This window comes from Hylaeus volcanicus, chromosome 1, assembly GCF_026283585.1.
Source record: "Hylaeus volcanicus isolate JK05 chromosome 1, UHH_iyHylVolc1.0_haploid, whole genome shotgun sequence".
Taxonomy (NCBI): domain Eukaryota; kingdom Metazoa; phylum Arthropoda; class Insecta; order Hymenoptera; family Colletidae; genus Hylaeus; species Hylaeus volcanicus.
This window is the reverse complement of record NC_071976.1, coordinates 22,626,037-22,647,922: the sequence shown is the minus strand read 5'-3', so window position 1 is coordinate 22,647,922 and position 21,886 is coordinate 22,626,037. Positions and strand designations below refer to the sequence as shown.

Below are 21,886 nucleotides of genomic sequence, written 5' to 3'. Positions count from 1 at the left end.
TACAGTGGTATTCATAATATTTATATAACTATGTAAATTACTGTATAAACCAAAAAAGAAGTTAATAAAAAAAGAATATGTATTTAGTTTGGGATGTGTTAATTGAACTTTAGAAAGGTTCTTGGTGCTTATTTCAAATTGGCGAGAATAAACAGCTGTTCATAGCCCTCTATTGGTGAGTTCAAAGATGCGTCGTCGCAACGTAAAACGACATCCATGCGTCATTTTGATAGCGAAAGGTTTCTGATAGTCCACATGCCACCTTTGTCACATGTGTGCTTACGTGGAAGTGGCGGTATAGGTCAAGTTTGTATGTGTTTTATGGTGATTTGAAAGTGATCTCCAATACGTGATTTAGTTATCTTTTGATGGCAGTGTTTACGTGTCGCGTGGTGCCAACATCACTACAAACATGAGTAGTGCACCACGTAAAGTGAAAAATCCGTTGTTGTCAGCGGCTGGCGATGGTTTTCCTTTTGAAAATTATGCTGAAAATGCATTGTTGGTGCCCGTTACACCTACTACACCTGCAGTACTCCGCGATGGTGAGTCAATGGACGAAACACCTGGGCGGGGCTTTTGCAAGTTCATATTTTCATAATCTCTTTGACACGTGACAAAATGTTGTAAATGGTGTCTGTAGATTTACGTATGTTTGTTTTTTCCTTCATTCTATTCATTAATTCTCACAATACTTTGAGTAACGTTTGTACCTAACCAAACGTCTGTCACGAACTCCGTTTGAAGTAAACAAATGTTACGTTTGTAGTGTTAATTTATTTATGTTAATTAGCGTCATGTTTTCATTAACAATGGTCTACATTCGTGTCTATTTAGTGTGAATCTATAATCTCTTCTGATGTGATGTTTCTTTTGTAATCAATGTTATCAAATGGAATAATATAATTCTTCAGTCCTATATTAACTAAAATTGTTTATTCAAGGTGTCATGCTTATAGTGAAGGTTATGTTCTAAATTTTTGAATGCATATTTGTCTAAGATTGAATACAATTAAACGTAAATATTGTATAACCAAATTATGCTTTCGCCATTAAATTTATCTCCGAACCATATTTGAAAGTCATGCAATTGAACAGTGATAATACATATCAAAATTTATTAATAGGTTTTTATGTACATTCCTTGACATATGACATATATATAAAATTTAGTTCTAATATTAATCAACATTATAATGACATTGCATTTTTAATACATATTATGTTTTTATATTGTTTATTACTACAAATATTGATTAGAAACTAGTTCTTTCAGCTTGCGCAGGAGGTCTAGATCCATATCTTTGTGTATAAGGCAAATCGAGACTTTTCCTTCTTCGAATGCAATATATGATTGAGATAATAATCAAAATGATGATAAATAGGGCAAGCAATACTCCTACTGTAATAGAAGCTATCTCTGCTTCCGACAAGTTGTTCCATACTAAAAGAATATTCCACATATTATATGTAGTGAATGACATGTTTTGTTAGTTTATGTATTTCATGATATTAACAGTAACAATTCTGCATGTATTCATTCAAGATATGTTTGTTTTTACTTCAAGATAATGAAAAGTCAAAGTTTAATTGTGCAAAGGTGAAATTAATTTTAGTAAGATTTATTTAATGTTTATATTAATTAATTGGTTGAAAAATTGTACCAATGCATGTGATAAATATAATGTAAACATTACCTGTAACATCTATGGTTTGAGTATTATAATTGTCCAATAAGTCTATCGCTGTAATTTTAACTGTCACATCGCAACATGTAGCTGAATAATAAAATTTTATAGGACTTCTTGTACCACTAATAAATTCTGATTGTGGATATATTTCATTAGGTGATGAAATGACACGTTGTAAACCTGTTTTGAAAGTGTAACATTTTAATATTTGTTATGATTGTCTTGGTTTAAGATTAAAATGAAATATTTCTATTAGTATTCAGTGGCTTAGACTCTATTGAAACGTGGAATTGATACCTGAATCATAATCCTGAATTGTAATGTCCATACTCCAACGAGATTTGTAGCATCGTCCTTTTTCCAATTTTCCGGCACAGTTGTTATTGAAAGAATATTCCATTTTTGGTTTCACATCATCGGTTAACTACGTGTTATTATATAACATGTAACTATATGTTAGATTTACTTGTATTTACTCTAGAGTAAATTATAGAATGTTTATCCTGCGCTTTAGTTTAATTTTTTGCGAAGAATCACCGCTTTTCGGCTTTATTGACAATAACAAACTTTCCTCTGTTTATAATTACCTTTGAAAGTGAGCCTTGCACATACAAGTATACAGATTTATCCTTTATTTCTGTACCCTGTATGGATAATGTAACTGTATTAGCCGTGTCCGGTGCAGCATTATCGGGTATAATCAAGTCCACTGCTACGTTACTCATTTGTCCAGGGTATATCCACGCACTAGAACAAACAAACATTCATTTGATAGGTAGTGTGAAAAGGCAAGCAAATTTGATTTTTAATAAACAGTACAAATTTCAGATAGATTTGTAAAAAAAGAAAATTATATAACGGAAAATAAATTAAACGCAATAAAAAATAAGGGAAAACGTTGTAAAATTGTTGAAACTTACTATGTTGGTTGGAGGTTGTACACCCTAAAAGGCGTACTCCTCACTCTGAATCCATATCTGACGGGCAAAACGCAGTTATTCATTACATCGAAAACTACTCTGTGTATTGTTCCAGGCGTGACAAGCAAATTCGAATTTCTGTTGACTTCTATGAGCATTCTTTTCTCGTCGATACTATTCTCGTTTCTGTAATTTACCAACTCTTCGGATAGTTCTCGATTGTCTAAAGCCTCTATCATATTCATGGACGTACGAGCATTGTTCATTACTGGTGTTTTGATATCGATGCTTTCAATCTGTTCCACCGAGGATCTTGCATGAATCTCTTGTTTATCCTGAATCGAAAACATCAAATTTTACAGTGTAAGAGGTGTCATTACTGTGTAAACCTGAATGTTTTTTAAAATAATTCTTTTGTTCGAAATACATATCTAGCAAGTGATGAAAAGTCATCATTTAAAAGAATTGGTTATTTATCGATGTTAGATAAAAATATTTTTATATCTGGTACGAAATATGCTTTGTTTGCTTTGATACGTCGAATTCTAGAATCAAATTTTTATGTACTTCATGCGAAGAGTTGTAGGTGTACAAGATGTGCAGAATTATTTGAGAATTATTTCACAGATGTAGTTTTTTTTTACCTCCGTTGATATCATTCCGCCGGAAGATTGTTTATCATCGCTGGGATAATTGGAAGTAGTTACATTCCCACCACCCACAAAAGCAGCGTACTCAACGTAGTTAGCGAGTATATTTTCAGTGCTGGTGGATACCGAGGAATCATTCTCGTTGGAATTTTCCGCTGACGTTCGATTATTTAGTTCTTGTGCGAACGATTCATGCTGTCGAGTAATTTTTGTGTCACTGCCTAGGTCAAAGTTGTTGGTTGCGTTTGAATTTTGTTGTTCAGCTGCGACTGCCTTTGACTCGCTTGCCTAAAAAGATTCACCAAGTATCTATAGTACCATCTTAATTTATTCGTTTGACTACCATACGATGACAATGTTTGCACGATCAATTTACATACCTTTTTAAAATCATCGATCGTTTTATCTTTACTTAATTTTATGTCGTCTTTTGTTACAATGGCTGAACGGTATGTCGTATCTGATGCTCCGCCGAAGTCTGTAATGTTACGAATAAATTTGAGGTATTTTTTGTTAGCGTTGAGAAGATATTAAATTTATTCAATTTCTCGGCAGAAATATTTGAATTAATGAGTAGATAACAATTCCACCTAATTCAACAAATTGCAGTCGTATGTTATTGTAGGAATAAGGTAAGTAAACTTTAATGTTTTTTAAATGGTACACGATGCTCATATATCTAAATTAAAATGCCATTATCGATATAAAACGTTTACGAAAAATCAAGCGTTAGTTTAAAAACGGATACAAGATATGTTTAAAATTGTAGAAGTTGAAGCAAAAATAAATAGGGGGAAAATTGTCGTATTCTACAGTATTGTTTTTTTGGAGAAGACCATGAGGTTTGTTGACTATTATATTTATTATTTCTGTAGTTGCATGATAGTTCGTTCTCATTTAACTCGTTTCAATAGGTGCAAATTATTTTCTCAATTAAATGCATAAACTGCTTGACGGAAGCAAATACTTTTTGTATACTGTTGTTACAGACAGCTCTCATCATTGAGAAACTGAAATGAATGTGTTTATGCATGAATGTACTATGCATGCACTAGAATTAGCCGCGAGATAACAAATTTACATAACATTCGAGAAACGAAACATGAAAAATATCCAGATATTCCTATATCAGTCATTTAGAATATTAGAATATTATCGTGTATCAGTTACAAACAGTTGAATATCATTTTAGCATTCGAAGTTAAATGTATAATTTTTTGAAAAGTCTTGGTACTCTCGAAATTTTAAGAGCTGTATTAGTAGAGAAACTACATACTTTAACTGAAAAAAGATTCGTAAGAAAGATATAAGATCGATAAATATTACACCTTTATGGTTTTTGCGTTAATAAGTGTTGAATTGTATTGTGTTATATTGTATTTTTGTATTTGTTCCCCTTGGAATTGCATCTTAACATTCGAATTCCTTCTTTCTTCTTTTACACTTTATTTTCCTACTTTACCTTAACTCTCCTTCATCACTACCTTATTTCTAAAACTATAATTTAAAATCATTTTTAAGTTATAAAGTTTCATGTATGTCGTATCTAATGCTTAACTTATGAACAATGTGTATGTATCTATGTTAATGTTTATCCACATTTTGACGTTACAAAAACAAGTTTCTTATCACTTTCGTAAAGTTTCTAAGATAATAACAATTACATAAGTTCGTTTACTATTCAGGGTGTCACTGATACTTCGGAGTGTACATATTCTGTTTACACACTATTCGTACGATAAACAAGATCGATGTATGCAGTTAAATACAATACTGCACAATATTACAATGTTTATGAATTATTTATTAAAGTTTCTTTTTCTGAAGAGAGGTTAGCAAAAAAAGGGGAAGACACATCATGTGGAAACGTATAAGAAATGAAATAGAATTTAACAACAAAAAGTTTCATAGGAATAATTGACGGTGTATATTAATTATCATTGAAGGTGGTAAGTGTCCACATACATATTTATGAACGGGGTCTATGAAGTAAAACAGATCCGTTTTGAGTGGAAGTGGAATTTCCCGTACTAGGTCAGACTTGGTCAGTTTCAGCCAGACTAACAATAAGTACTAGTCTCTCGTCACCGTCTAAATTTTTTTTTCTCGTGGTATCATTCTACCTAATGCTTTAGCTTCAGCACAATTTTGCATCTTCTCTTTCAATCACGTTACATTAGAAACAAATTAATATTTCACAATAAAGTTTTAAGGAAATGGCTAACTTACTTTTTTACATCATTATTTACACTTTTTCAGTACGTAATTATCAATAATTCTCAACCTTCATTTATTAGTAAATAAAAGTACGGTATTCATATCACAGAAACGTATCATCGAAGCCAATATTTTTTCTTTGTATGGTATGCATGAAAAGAATTACGCGTCATACATATCTGCGTCATCCGAAGCCAAAGTATTATTATAATTCACAATTGGATCTTTCTTTTTCTTTAGAATACATGGAAAACTGTGCTTGTGCGTGATTACAATCGTCAATCGTTGTAGTAAATTTAATCAACAAGCGTTAATGGAACGGGGCAACTTATAAATACTGCAGTTTTGTAATCATAATGCCTTTGACTTAGCTCGTGTTATCTATTTACGCTACTGCATGCTGTCATATTCAAAACTAAAACCAATAAAATCGATAGCCCCGATAGACTAGGAATGTATTATCGATAGTACTTCACTACTACTAGCAAGTTCACGACTAAAGTTGATAAAAATTCTCCTTTGAACTAAAATCGCTTATTATACAAAATGTTGGTTTTTAAAAGTTAAGGACTAGGAATGTATTATCGATAGTACTCCACTACTACTAGCAAGTTCACGACTAAAGTTGATAAAAATTCTCCTTTGAACTAAAATCGCTTATTATACAAAATGTTGGTTTTTAAAAGTTAAGGGGGTATTATCGTGTAGAAACTTCAAAAACTCGATTTTTATTTTTTTACATTTTCTTATCATTTGGGGTTTTGAGAAAGTGCCTCTAAAATATTAATTTGAAATTCGTAGAGCTCTCATAGCTACAGTGGCTTAAAGGCTACTCACCAGTATTAGTGCTAAATGTATAGCAAACTTTAAACGCGTTTTTCTCGAAACGACATTTTTCAAGTCGGGCGCACGTTTTTTTTCAAAAACTATTGGACCGACCGACTTCTGGTTTTACACACATTTCGAGGGCACCATCATCTATGGTCTGAACTAGAATTATACCGATAGCTTGAATATTTTAGCCCTGGTCTCATATTTTAATTGACAATTTTCCGGGAAAATTAAACCTTAATTTTCAAACAGCTGCGATTCCGATAAAAAATTCAGTACTTACTTAATTCTAGTTCAGACGATAACTACATTCATATAGATTGAAAACCAAATTTGTTTTTCTGTCTCAGACGACTAAAACCGCCACAGCCTGTGCGCCCGATTGAACGAGCGTCTCACGCCACAACCTGCACAACAGCGCATAACTTGTATAGATTTCAATGAAGTATTTCATAAAAATTTGTGTTGTTAGTTGAAACGTGTTTTATTATGTATAAAAAAACCATGATACTGTAGGTTTGACAGTTTTCGCAAAATTAATTCCTAAAAATTACTGAAAAAACAAACTTCTAGACGATAATACCGCTTTAAAGCCTGCAAAAGATACGCGAGCATCTCCCTCTATCCCTGACGAGTTTTACCAGTGATCTTATCTATCGAGCTATTTGTAACTACCCGCTGTTCTCCATTCTTTCCCCATTCTAATCGGATCTAAGGAGAAAAATTCGCGAATCTCGTTTCTTCCTGATCTCCAGCGTGCGTCAGCCGAACGGCGTAGTTGGCGAGCAAAGGGCAGCCCGCGGCGTTCTTGCACAACTGTGCGTATCTCTCGGCCAGAAAGCGTCGGCTGGTTTGCCAGTTGTCAGATGACGCGTTTCGAGCGAGTTTCGCATACACGTCGCGCTAGCGTAAGCAAGCTCGCCGACAGCTCGCGGTGCCAGTACTGCTGGGTTTAACTTGGGCTTCAGGTTTTCCCGTGTGCTTACGCGTCTCATCGTTTTTGCGCGTCCCCGAAAGTTCATCGAGCAAGCCTTGAGATTGTGTTAGTGGCTGTGTTTTAATTAAGAGCATATCGGAGTATCAGCAGTGGTAAGTCGATCCAGCTTCTCCGGCAGCGAACAGTGTTTATATTTCGATGATTTCGCGACGAATGGTGCACTTATGAATCGATATTGTTGTTCTTCCTTTACACTTGTAGTAGATCATTAGCCAAAGATGGGTATAATTGAATCAATGACAAATGAATTCGATAAACGTATTCTTGACGTTTGCTTGATGGATCGATTTAACGTTTGTTTGTACTCTATGAAATACGTCATTCTATAATTAGAATGTTCAATTTTTGTTGAAAAAGTAACGCAGAAGCAATGCTTATCTTTTACTTGTTATATGAAAATTTTATTCAGACGAAACTTTCGGTCCATCTCTTATATTGATGAGGTTAATGCTCTCGCTTGTGATATCGATAATCTTGTCCAAAATATTTGTTGTTTGCGGGATGGTACCTTTATGCAAGTTTATATTTCGAGAATTTGGTTTCTGGTTGACACGCGAGAGAACATAGTAATTTGGTGATTATCGAGTTGACGTTTAAGTTTGTACAGTTCTATTTGAACACTGCTGACTTTTATCCTCATAAAAATTACTTCGGTAATACATATATAAACGTGATCGACAAATTCTTAGAAAGTAAATGTTATGAAACAGAAAATGTATCGAAGATCCTGACACCCGTACACTTAGTCGTAATATAATAGTGAAAACATTCAGAACCAAGATTATGGTACGTCAAGTTAACAGAAACAGACATTTCCGACATTTACTTCCGTGTGCATTTAACCAAGGTTTAAATGCTTTGCAAAACGCTAGAAGTATTTGTGCCGTACAAGGAAAACATTATTGCGGCAGGCCGCCTTGAAAGTGAATTGCACGTTTTAAAGCGGATTTCAAGATGAGAGTGAGAGTGAGATGGTGTGCTTCGGCGCGCCAACCGCATCAGTGCTAATCAGTTGTTGTTGGTTGTTTTCCTCCATTTAAACGGTCTATTCTGCTTCACACGATAACCCCACTCATATAATTTAATAAACAATTTGAATTTTTATCACAGATAAACCGTTTTCAAAATATCTGCAGAAGACATCGAAGTACCTTATCAAAATAACACGACTAACACCTAGAAGCCTCAGTTAGTATCAACCGTGACGAACCAGGCCGTGAAAGTCTCGAATATCTTACACAACCCTGCTTATTAACGAAAAGGTTCACTTACCATTTAATCGAGGTGCCGGAAAGAATAGTTTATCTCTCGTCTCATCTTCTGCTTCTTCGACGAAGCCCTCGACGGCGAAGTGGTATTTCGAATTTTTCTCCCCCATGAACTTCATCCACCACTCGCCAGGTGGCGCGTTGCGCGTGTCGATTTTCATCCCTTCCGTGTCACCTTTACGTGTCCAAGAAATCATTGTTCCGAGCCACGGCGTTGTTGCATCTGTCAATTACAGTACACGGGTACGTTAATTATTTACCAAAGCATTTTAGATGCTGAGAACCGGGACAAGCCGTTCCGGAACGAGCGTTTTCGAAGAACGTGCGGAGAACGTCGCGCAGCCGTTCTAGAGACGAGAATTTCATTCGCGTGAGGATAATTGGCAGTGGACGCAGACATTTGCGATTCTTCGTGTGCCAAGCATCTCGCCTAGCTTCCTATTAAAGTGAGGACAATCGCTTGGTGAAATGCAACGTGTGTGTGGTTTGGACTGTTTGAGAAGGCGATGCGGTCGATACCATGAGTGGTACGTGGAGGGTGTAAGACACCGTGCTCGCCAATAGTAGTAAACTATTAAATATAGTACAGTATAAAATATTACAGTAGAACAATAGTTAGGGTAAAATATTTGAAGCTTTTATGAATCGTTTCCACAAAGTTGATATTAAGGGGAGAAATCACATTGAGAAGCACTCGTAAAAAATTGAATTTTCAATTTTTTTGACAGCAGTTTAGTTCATATTATTAGAAACCATGTCAACAATATAAGAAAAAGTTTCGTTGATTTCAGATAATAATGTGTGCTCAAAGATTTCTGTGTGTATTTTAAAATATACGTAAAATATTCTCATTTAATTTCGTAAAGTTTTAGTTCTAAAATAAAATAAAAACTGTTGATAAATGCTTGAAATTGAAGTTGTAGCATAAATGAATAAGAGTTGGAAACTGCTTTGTACATGTTTCACCAAAAACCTTATTTGGCTTTGATTAATTAAAACACGACAACGAAACTTTTTCACTGGAAGGTCTCTCGAATGATATTCTTGACGCAACACCGTCGTAGCAAATTACGTTTCTACGTGAAATAAATGTGCACCTTGTTGAACAATGAACACGGACGGGAAATTATAGAGATCTATTAATTCACGTGTCAGAGTACGTTCCGAGCGTCGACAATTATTTTTAGTTTACGCTACATAACAAGATCGCTCATGTAGTATCGAAACACGTGGCGCAACGTTCAGCCTTCACCTCTGCGTAGACGATCGATCGATTAATTTACCACTGATTTTTCAAGATTCTTAAAATTCTGGTTTTCCAGTATTTGGCGAGAGATGGAAAAATACTTACTCGTAGGTATTCGAAGAGCTGCGCTCGAAATATTTCCATCGACATTTATGATAATTCGATTAATCCTCCTGTCGACTGAGAATTTTATCTCCATGCGTTCGCTCACGTTGAACTTTTTCGTGATTGTTATCTAGAAGAAATCAATTCGGGTAATTGATCGTTATTAACACGAAATACGATTGCGTTCTGAGTTCTGGTTTGTCTGGATAAAAAATTGATTCACTGAGTAATAGCATTTGCTAAAAGTGCAAATTTGCAATTACATCTTTGAAATTTCTATAATGATTTTTTAATATTTTCAAACATTATAGCGCTTTAAAGGGCCTTTAATTTTACTTGAAATTGTAATTGCGCATATTTATATTTCAAACAGTGATAAATGATGGTGCCAAATTTGAATTTCGTGTGACTATTTCTTCTCAAAACACGCATTCCTAATAACTCATTTTATCACCCATTAAACCAGAACTTCGCTTTATGAAAATTGCTGCACTGACATGTGTTTGGATTCCAAGTGTGTTAACTCTCTCAAAGTCGTCACCGTTTTGTTTGTCAATCTGCATATTCGCATACAATTCTCTTTCTGTGTAATTCGTGCGAGTTCCTGCTTCAGCTGTTTCGCAATCCAGGTCAAGGTAAATCTAAAAGTATAAACAAGATTACGAATATTCTTGGGAGGATAGCACAGTGGTACAGCAAACTATACCTGACATTTTCTGGGAACGTTGTTTGAATTTTGTTCGTCGGTCGATCTTACTTCTGGCATGGTTAATTGCAGGTGACCTTTCGGAACCGTATTATCTGAAATATTTTATCCGAGTTTAAGATAATTAATTCTCTGCTCACTTCTCTTTAGCAGCGGTTGTTGATAGTCATTGTTAGAAGGGGTTTAACTCTCTGGGTCAATAAACAAAGATCTGCAAAATATTTACTACTAGTTGTATCCATGTGGGTAAACACCAGTAATATGCGGAATTGTTTTTCACGTTTCACTTAAAATCTCTCAATGTGTGTATAATTCGTACGAGGTATGACTTATCTGTTGTTTATAACCGATTTGGAAATCAATCTCTGTTTTACGTCATTAGAAGAATTTTTATGAGTTTCCTTTTACCAGTTTCGCATATCTTACCCGCTGTGTCAATGCCATTACTCGACCAAAAGATGTTAATGTATTGAAAGTTATCGTCATCTGTGTTGCTTCCCTTTCCGATGCAGTACCTTTCGGTTAAAGAACGATATTAGTGTACCATTTGACAACAATCTTATGATTCAAGGTATTACGTGTTCTTCGTTGAACTACAGTATCGATTTAAGAAAAATTAGTTCGAATCAGATAATCTTTTGTTAACGTTTTTTGTTTCCTATTTATAGTTCTGTACGTGAAAAAGAATGGCCGTAACATCTTTACACATGACTTTTATTGCGTAAATATAATTATTCCCAAATTCTGAATTTATGGCACTTCAGTCATCGAGGTAGAAACAAAAATGAAACATTCTAGCCATGGAAACGTGAAAAGACTCGAAATACCCTAATTCTAAAAATAGCGTTTTTTCGCCCGCATGCCATGAACATATGCACCAACAAACTTCCCACGTTTTTCTTTACCACTTCCAGTGTAAACATTATCCAACATAGTTTATCCAAAAACCTCACCTAGCACACTCGTCCGAAGAGAAAATTACGGTTCCATCAGGGTTGGATTCTTTCGATTGTTCGAAAAAACTTCCAGTCCGACTTCCTAGCGGTGTGATCCAATACGGCACTTCCGTTTGAATTTCTAAACTTGGACGACGCATTTTTTCACTCGACATTACGTTTCGTCTCAGGAGTTTGAGATTATCTCTCGTATCCACATTGTCAAAGATCGTGACAGTGTTTACTGCTGTCGCAGCAACAATAATTGTCGTACACGTAACGCACACTAGGTAACACATCACCGGGTAACGTAAGCACACTCGCGTTTTCATGATGCGTCTTTCAGGGGTAATCTTGACGGAAGACTGACAGTGAAAATCGACCGGTTACTTATAAAGTACCGGGCGTCATCGTTTACAAAAGGGTAAGGTGTTCGTAGTTACGTCTACGATAACACGACCGGTAAAGTAAATGTAGGCGTAAACGCTGCCCGTTGACAATCGCAGGTGTTTGATGTGCATGCGTGTACAGGATGTGATCGCGTATAGAAATGGGTAATTCGAGGTCCGACAGGATGCCAGTGCGATCATCCACGTAAGAAAAGATACCTCGTATCTTTTACCATTATCTTCGTCATTGCGACTTACGTCCATTGTATCCTGTTCAATATTGACAGTTTCTGAATAATCCAACTGGGACTTTGTATATTGGGGCAATTCGTGGTTAATGTGTCATTTATGACGTGGACCTTCAATTGTTGCCATTATTGCTGACGAAACAGTGAATTTTGTACTATGCGGTGGGCTCATTGGTACGTGACCTTATCACACAAGGTTGTGGCGTTTCTTGGTATAGTAATTGTTGGTAAAGTATAAAAGTTCGTAAAAGGGAAGATTTGGTTACTTGATGATGACATCATTGGATAATCAGTTATATTAGAAAAGTGTTTTATTTTGAAAACGGATGGTTCCGTAGATTTTTAGATTGATTATACTCGTATGAGATTCTATAATATGTATACCTAAAGACTACATCATTGATACAAAATTAACAAAAATAAAAGAAACAACAGCATTGAAGCTAAATAAATATAATGAAGAATGAACAAAACCATAGAACGCACGGTGAAGTATTTGGTCTCGAATAATTTTGACTCCATAATTTCTATGTTATAACTATCATACTATTCAATTGCTTTAACGTGGCAAACTCAAAGCAATAATTATTTTTATAAGCAATTTAATTTAGGTCAATCAATTGTACTACAGAAATTTGTGATAATTTATATTATTGTATTTATTAGTCAAAAAATAAACAATTTTATCAAAGATTATGGTGGTTTAAATGTACTTTGTAGATGTTCAGGAAAGTTGGTGGTTTTTTCGAGTGTCTTTTAGTAGTTTTCCATAACGAGTAATCTGTGTCATCATTAAGAGAGAGGTTTGAAATGTAAGGGTAAAATTCTTCGTTACAGTAATTTTGAATTAGTTGCTTCTGTTGGAATGTTTATTTATAAAGAGTTCGTACTGAAGTCTTACCTCTTTTAAGCATCTGCGGTAGTATAGCCAAAACTGAGTGTATAGTGACATTGTTTGTAATGTCTGTAGCAAATACTGTGGTTAAGGAACATCTAATTCTAAAATGGTATAAAGAGCGTAGAAGCGATGATTTCAGCTTGAAAGATAAAGAGCGAAGTGGAAGGTCAGTTAAGATTAACGATGATCACATGTTCACATTAAGTCAAGGTAAATCACGTTTTCGTCGAACTGATCACGAAAGATCAGATTCTTCACAGTTGGAGAAACGAAAAATATAAACAAGTACAATGTTTGGATCCCGCGCGAATTGTTGCGCAAATCAATGTGCCAGTTGCATATATACCAGTTCCATAGCGTAAATAAAAAAAAAAATAAAAAAACTGAACACCCTGAATATTAGCTTTGTACTGCATCATTCTATTTCAACAAATTGTACCAAAATTTTAGGCGAAACTTTTCGTTGTTTTCAGATGCTGAAGTGGACAACTTCGTGGGAAAGGAATCAGCAAATTCTCAGAATTCACCTAAACTGGTGACTCCAACCAGTACAGATACCGAATTCACACCTATACCTTTACGTTCCGAAAACGCGAAAAGTACAGAAAATCAGCCCGCGAAGCAAGGCTACTTCACTTCGATTCTTTCGTCTCTCCCAAATTTGTCCTTATCGTCGATTAAGGGCGATTCCTCGGGAACACAAACAAACCAAGGATTTGAACACGTAGCCGGTGTACAGAATACGAATCCTTATGTGCCTTCGTACGATAGTCGTGATACTTTGAAAGATACACCGTCGCCTGTAATCCCTAATTTCCACGATCCTCGACGCACGAATTTTGCGGGATCTGGCGAGGTTCTAGCCGGAAACATTGCGAATTTATCAACTCCACCGCAACCAACCTTGCCGCCTACAATTTCTTCCCCGACCGATGGTAAGTTTTCATTATTTTCTAACTATAGTAGATATCTGAATAATACGATTAAGAGGGTACTCTTTTTTTTTTTTTTTTTTGCTAAACTTTACTTTGAGCAATACAAAATTATGGACTTTTGTTTTCACCATTTAGTATCTTTTGATGCCTGTAACGCAAAAATACAGGTTTTAATGTTAGGAATCTAGCGATCAAAAAGATATGCGTATGTAAATTTCAGCACTTTTAGCGTAATACACTGGTTACTACGACGCCATGTTGGCTTTTATCTATGCTCCGTTGATCGATTAAGTAGGGATGACATTAAAATGATAAAACATGTTTTTGACGGTCGAAAATCGTTCTAGTTTAGTTTTACTGAAAAATTCTGCGATCAAACGGAAATAATAAATTGAAAGAATTAAACGAGGACTGATCGTAAGGAATCGAACCCGAACTGGCATTGTGCAAGTTCATGTCAAAATCTACCAGTATACAAAGTTTCAATGAAATAGGTAATTCGAAGGTCTTGCGCTTTCTTTGTTAGGAACACGGACATTAATATGATTGTAGTGATGCGGACGTCAACACTAAAAAGCTAACATTAAATACAAGACTTAATATATTAGTCACGTAAAACTAATATAATGTCTTTTTCTTTCTCTCAGGACCCATTTCGTATCGACTTGGCAACCAAAGACGTCTTAAATACGCACCGCCGCCCGATTTGACAACGAGCACATCCAAACAATATTCAGCTTCGCCTGTTCCATCATTATTTACTCCGCCGAGTGTTGTGACGTCGACTATTTTTAATCCAAACGTACCAGTTGTCTCGGCTCCAAGTCACCAGCTGATCGACAATCCGATTTCCACTAATCCATCGTCGTTGCAACACTCAACGCCGGAGCAATTGTCCCAAGACAATTCTTTGCAAGTGTCAGTCAGATCTAGTCCGATAGCGACAGGAGTTCCTTGTAGCTCAACTGGTACCCCGCGAAGCGTGACGCCTCAAAGTCAGACCTCTGGTTTCGAGAGCGTTCCTCTGTCTGGAAAATCAGGACTCTTTGTGTCAACTTCTCGACCCATTCCTTCCAAAGTTCTGGAACCTGCGACCCCTCAAAACACACCAGCCAATGTCTCATTCTCTGGCTTTGATCTGTATGCGAATCATCCAGACCACTTAACGACGCTTAATTCAGGAAAGGGAGCTGCCGCAACAGGAAACCGAGTTGCCACCTCCTCGAACCAAGCGGTCTCGCACATTTTACAAGAAAATACAGTCGCACCTTCCGTGGAAGTTAAAGCTAATTCGACGTTTGCTCCAATTTCTGCGGTTCAAGTTACGGAAAAATTGGAACACTTGCTCGCTGAACAGAAAGAGGATTCCACGAATTTACCTGCTGGGATAACAACCAAACCTGACGAGAGCACAACAGAGGCTCAAGTTGTCGAAACTCCTAAGGATACAAAGTCAAACGACACCGAAGGAAAGAGCGAATTAGTTAAATCTGACTCAGTAACCGATACGATTACTAGACAAGTTTCCGAACCGTTGCACCCACCGATAGTTCGTCAGGGACCGCATACAGCGAATGAAAGTATTGATACATCGCAAAGTCATGGTGTGTCGTCGTATATACCATCCTTCCAACAATATTTTCAGACACAACCTTCTGCGTCAGGTACCGATTTCTTCGCGGAGAAACCACCGACACAGCAGAAGCCGAGTCTGAGCTATTCCACGGCTGAAGTTTCAGTCCCGAGTACATTTTCTGATCCTTTGAAGGCATTCGCACAGCCTGCTAGTTCGTTTTTCGATTTGTCGGGAATTAACAGCCCACTCTCTCCACCTCAGCACAAAGAAAACATTGCGAATGCGCATGCCGATTTAGCAACAGCTCCTTCGATAAAAAATTCGCAACAGCCACCGTCGGGCACTCCGTTGCTTTCTAATCTCAGTAGTGCTTTTGTACCTGTATCTCAGGCATCGTGGGATATCAATAAAACCCCTCAAGCAGAGACTGCGAATGTAACATGTAGTGCGACGATTCAGTCAGTACCTCCTATGCTTTACAACCCAGCACAATTTCAAAACGATTTCTACAAGCCATCGTCAGTAAGGCATCCGTACATTTCCCCTTTCGCACAACCAGCAGCGAGCCAAGCTCAACAATACTTTGAGAATTTACCTGGATCGGTACAAGTGCACGACACAGCCGGTGGAAACAGTAATATATTCCTGCCCACATCACCCGCGACTACGATCGTACCTGAACCGACGGGTTCGGCTACTCTAAGTCCAGTGCAAATGTCAATTAATCCGTTATCTGGGCGACCAAGCTTAGATACCGTGCCTCGCAGTTTTCAAAATTTGGTAAGGAATGTATTATAAAATTCTGTAAAAAAGAAAAAGATAAAATTTTTACCTAGAGAAAAGCAATTTCCCCTAAAATAAGAAATATCTTCTATATGGTGAATAAAAATAACAATTATTAATCGGTTGGTAATAAATTCCAGGCCACTGGTACCACAGATAAACGCATGCCGTACAGAGCAGTGTACCATCATTGGTTCTATCGGAAGGAGGTGGAAAATAAGGTGCTATGGCTTCCATTTTCCATGCAAGATAGTTTACAGTTAGAAGAGGTGCATAATTCCTCCGAGATTACCCCTGAAACTACAGTCGCCACGGATGGTGGTCGTTACGATGTAGACATTTTACGACGCCAGAGATCCCCCGTTTATTGGAGCGGAACACCAACAGAAGTTAGACGATGCTCTTGGTTCTTTAAAGGACCTACTGAATCGAAATACATCCCTTACGATGAAAGCACTGCCGCGAAACTCGAGGAAGAGTATAAACAAGCTTGTGTCGCGAATAGCTGGAATCGAAGGATTGATCTGAACAATGGAGAATACATTATTTTCCATAGCGCCACCGTCCAAATTCACTACCTGATTCCCAGTTCCCCAGAATTGACAGCGTCATGGGGCAATACTGCGGTAAATTCCCTTCAATTATTAATGAGATAAACGAAACACTTAAATGGAAAGTGAAATATCAGTCTGAATACATTCAAAGATTTTCTACATCGTTCATTTTTTCATTGTATAATACGCGTGGTGCTGTTGGAAATGTTCAATCATGATTTGTACAGGGTTCAGAGGACAGTGCATATTTACAGGGTGCTGGTAGTAGGCCACGAGTGCTAAAAAGGGGTGTCGACGAATTTCACATTGAAGATGGCGAACCTGAGAAAGTGGATCATCTTATGTTTCTCGTCCATGGTATAGGAAGCGTCTGCGACTTGAAATTTCGGACCGTGGAGGAAGTTGGTATGTTTTAAATAAAGGTTTATATTAATTGTGATTTTATTATTACTACAAAAGGTATAATTTTCTTATACCTATTTTCTTAGATTAATGTATAGGATGGTACGCGTGTGTTTAAAAATATTTCACAATGAAATTTGTAAACAACCGAATACTAATTAACTTTTGTTCCAAACATTATTTCGTCCAATTACGACGAACACCCTGTACTAATAATTATTCTTGAAAACTGAAATTAAAGCTCGATTTAACTAAATCTTGCTAAGTCAAATGACGATCGATGATAATATACATTGCACAATTGCAGTTGACGAGTTTCGAAGTATATCACTGCAATTGGTTCAATCGCATTATCGAACTGCCAGCGAACAGAGAATTGTGAACAGGATAGAAGTTCTACCAATTTCTTGGCACACGACCCTTCATTCCGAGGATACTGGAATCGACAAGAAATTAAAAGCCATCACGTTAGAGAGTATACCCAAGTTACGGCATTTCACCAACGACACATTGCTCGACATACTTTTCTACACTAGTCCTGTGTACTGCCAAACCATAATGCAAACAGTTGGAAGTGAGGTGAACAGGCTCTATGCTCTTTTCAAAGAAAGAAACCCGAGTTTTGATGGAGGAATTTACCTTGGCGGTCATTCGTTGGGTAGTTTAATTTTATTCGATCTTCTGTGTCACCAAAAACCATTACCGGATGACAATACGGATGTCAATAATGCTGAAGCTAGCGAAGAACAAGTTAGTAAATAGATTTTAAAAATGATTTACTATTTGTATTACTGAATCGAAACTATTTTAAATGACGATACTATTAATTTAAGCATAATAGTATTTATAATAGTTACTTTAACGTTTCTTTTCTTGACTTACTTTTTTTTTGATAATGCAATTTTGAGAAATTATTCAGAACGATACTTTGTTTTTTATTACAGACGGAGGCAGATACTGATCCTTCTAAAACATTACCTGGCCGAGTTTTAAAGAGACGTCTTAGTAAAAAAATAAGTTATGTGATAGGTGCTGCCGGAACGGGTCAGCCTTTTATACATTATCCGCAACTGAATTTTTACCCACGTGCCTTTTTCGCTTTTGGTAGCCCAATTGGTATGTTTGTAACAGTTCGAGGCATCGATATGCTTGGGGAAGATTTTCTGTTACCAACATGCCCAGCTTTCTTCAATATATTTCACCCATTCGATCCTGTAGCCTATAGAATCGAGACTCTTATTAATCCGGAAGCTTGTAAATATCGACCAATGTTAATTCCTCACCACAAAGGGCGGAAGAGAATGCATTTAGGTAGGTAACCGATCAGGTTGCATTTTCTTTTACAAGTTTAACCCTTTGAACGGCAAAAGTATCGAACAACGATATATCTTCGTGTAGTATGGAAAGGGTTGATGCTTCTATAAAGTAATCTTATTTGCGAAATATACTAGTTTATTATTTTTTAGCATCATTGGTGTCGCCTATACTACAAATATGTTCCTAAAATTCTTACCGTTTGACATCAATTAATTTGATGTCTCGATGTGTTTATGTTGTAGAATTAAAAGAAACAATGTCACGTGTCGGTGCGGATCTGAAGCAAAAGCTCCTCGATTCTGTTAGAAATACATGGAACTCTGTGTATCAGTTGGCTCTGTTTCATAAGCCAGATAATAGTACACTCGAACGGGAAATTGACAAGGTTGTCGAAGAGCAAATGCAACAAACACCAACCGTGCCGGATCAACAGAGTAACGACGATGGTGGAGCTGACTTTAAAGTAGGAAAGTTAAATGGTGGACGAAGAATAGATTATGTACTCCAGGAAGCACCGTTTGAATACATTAACGAGTACATTTTTGCCTTGACAAGTCACGTCTGTTACTGGTTAGTATAATTCTTTAGATAATACTACATTTCGATAATACTACATTTCATACGTTAAATGCCATAAGGGACGTGTAAACATTATTAAAATGCTTTAAACAAGTAAACCTTAGCATCGAGTTATAAGCATTTAGACATTACGGAAATATTCAACTGTATTATTTTAATTACGTCAAATTGTATCGAAAATCTATACTCAGACTGCAGATTATAAATGTCTGCGTTTGTTTAGGGAGTCTGAGGATACTATGCTGATGATGTTAAAAGAGATATATGGTTCAGCGGGCATTCAAACGGACGCTCAACTCCCTCAGCAGACATTGTCGATAGAGCGAGCAACACCGTCTCCATCTTTGATGTCGTTCGCATCGACATCTACTAAAGGTGACGCAACGTCATCCGTACCTGTTATTGGAATGGATCCTACTGCACCTATTTCGGAGAATGTTGTTGTCGGCCCCCCACCAAAGAGTGGATTTGTTAAGAAGTCATGATTAAAGGAGAATTATTCGAAGTTCGAACAAATTTAGCGAACTCAAAATTCGAGGTGACGGTGAATAACTAATCAGAGCTAATCAGGTTGATGCTGGCATTGTACCTGACATTGATACAAGTCACTAGCTATACGAACATTGAAATTACATTTTTTTCTTTGTTTGACAGTTTAGCTGGGATACTAGCACTGCTGATTCTGTTATAGCGTTCCAAAATTATCAATCAGTGGATTATTCCCTGATGTGATTTGGACGATGAGTGATTATCATAGTTACCAAAATTGGCCTACGTTACGTATTTGATGATACACATGAATTAAATCACAAATTAAAATCGTTTTCTGGAATGAAAAATTAAAGTCAGTTACAGAACTTCGATTTATATATGCAACATAAATATTTTATAATATTTAATTAAGGATTTTATTAACCGAATTGGTATTCAAATTCAACATATTTGGTAGATGGAAGAAATGTAGCACTTGTCATTTGGCATGAAATTTACGTAGAGAACAAGCGGTTAAGTGAGCAAGAATGAAACTCCGTAATATGAATGCAAGTTATGCAAATTCTTTATGTGGTTTATTGTAAATATATGATTTATGAATGAATATCAATTAAATAAGATATACAAGTTTTTCGAAAATATGCTTGCATTATGAGACTTCACACGTACGTTCTCAGATATGCAAAAAATTTAATAAAATACTGTATTCTTTTACTTGGCAGCCTTTTTTACCTTAAGTCATCCTTTCTATACATCCCACACTATTATTACAGATCCATTTCTGCACTTCAATTTTCATTAACATATTTATTTTATACAATAGTCTCGAAGTCGAAGACGTGTCTCGAATGATTTTTCGAACCCTGTTGAATAATTTCCTTGAAATTGTTTTTAAAAAGCATCGAAAGCTGTTTTTATTTTTTTATATACGAACATTACAGTATCCCAGTTTACCGAAATCTCAGGTTTGTCAGCGACGATGATCGATCGATTCGAGTAAAATTTGCCCAGCTTTGGTCTGACTTATGCAAAAACCAATGGTCCTATTACAGGCCGGACCCCCTGGTAAATACAGACGTAGCACGAACATTAACATCAGACGAGCCTTCGACAAAAAAGTTTCCTTCTCTTATCGTTCGTTTCCTTCTTCGTGAAAAATCCCGACACAGGCGTGGTAATCGCCAGACGGATCTTACGTGTCCTTTGAAACGGTGTTACACGTCCAGTGGGATCATCGAATGGCGTTACCTTATCGTGTGAGCAGTTTTTAGTTAGCTGACATAAAAAAGAATGCTTCGGCACATGCTAAGGTATCACGAAACGCTAATTAATTGCAGTGCAAGCCCACAGGTTGCGGGGGCTGCTTTGCATTTTGCGTGCAGTTCCTCGTAAAACTACATGGCTGTCAGCCCGGGCGAATTTCAAGATGATTTATCGTCTTGGCAAAACTAAGTTTTTCGCGATACTTCGTGGCTTCTCGGGGACTCTGAAAGGCGCAGGCAATGCCTTCGCGCATGCAACTACATTCATCGGCTGTACAACTTGTACCGTTGCTTATGCGACTTGACGTCGTTGATCGACTCGTGTTTTATGTCCCTTCCATCCAGCTCGAGCCACTCTGAAATATGTTTCCTCTTCTCGCCTCTGGAATCTCGTCAACTGAATTTCCCTGCGGGTTTCACGTAAACCCGTTTTGTGTAGCTTAGCCACCGGTATTTATGTCGGGTAATGAATACCTTTGGCTGCAACTTCTACCCGCGCGCACGCCACGTTACGATTTTATAACCTTGTGTATCTATTTTAATGGCTGCTTCTCGCAGACACGCCATGTACTTCCTCTCTTCCTTTTTTTTTTTTATAGCTAGTTAAGTGTACATGTGTCTAAATACTTTTTTTCTTCAATGTGATTCGAATTTCGATTATCCGAATATGGAATGGTAGTGAAATCCTCGAGTTTAGTGTATTGCTTGTGTTCATTGTATAGATGCATATGTTTAAAAGAAGAGGAGCCCTATTTTGGAAAATTTTATTGTTATTATTTACTGTGCAATTTATACTTTTTCACAACATTGTTGTTATGTAACGTTTTAATATAGCTCTGAACGCAGGTTGCTTTCAAAGAGAAGAGTCTCTTCAAACACAACCGC

General features: G+C 36.6%; 2 protein-coding genes across 10 annotated transcripts; one reads left to right on the top strand and one right to left on the bottom strand.

The window, feature by feature from the left end:
- The first annotated feature begins 244 nt into the window (after positions 1–244).
- LOC128883506 (SEC23-interacting protein-like) lies at positions 245–20,453 on the top strand. Of its 9 annotated transcripts, none has more exons than XR_008459021.1 (10): positions 245–545; positions 13,575–14,036; positions 14,684–16,392; positions 16,536–17,021; positions 17,177–17,354; positions 17,659–18,101; positions 18,296–18,662; positions 18,911–19,238; positions 19,471–19,785; positions 19,907–20,453. XR_008459021.1 is itself a non-coding variant. In XM_054135978.1 (9 exons), exons 1-9 carry the CDS (start codon positions 413–415, stop codon positions 19,730–19,732), a joined length of 4,341 nt encoding a protein of 1,446 aa, XP_053991953.1. In that variant the 5' UTR covers positions 246–412; the 3' UTR covers positions 19,733–20,453. The 9 variants fall into 9 exon arrangements, 3 of the variants coding, with proteins under 3 accessions (XP_053991953.1, XP_053991919.1, XP_053991963.1); XR_008459029.1 differs by having other exon boundaries at positions 19,471–19,791; positions 19,939–20,453; XR_008459025.1 differs by having other exon boundaries at positions 19,471–19,791.
- LOC128883525 (uncharacterized) lies at positions 561–13,568 on the bottom strand. Its single transcript, XM_054136001.1, has 13 exons — positions 11,585–13,568; positions 11,058–11,146; positions 10,632–10,726; positions 10,423–10,566; positions 9,926–10,055; positions 8,579–8,797; positions 3,642–3,739; positions 3,256–3,549; positions 2,612–2,946; positions 2,279–2,438; positions 1,989–2,115; positions 1,698–1,871; positions 561–1,444 (listed from the first exon to the last, which is right to left on the bottom strand). Exons 1-13 carry the CDS (start codon positions 11,896–11,898, stop codon positions 1,257–1,259), a joined length of 2,367 nt encoding a protein of 788 aa, XP_053991976.1. The 5' UTR covers positions 11,899–13,568; the 3' UTR covers positions 561–1,256.
- Positions 20,454–21,886: the final 1,433 nt, after the last annotated feature.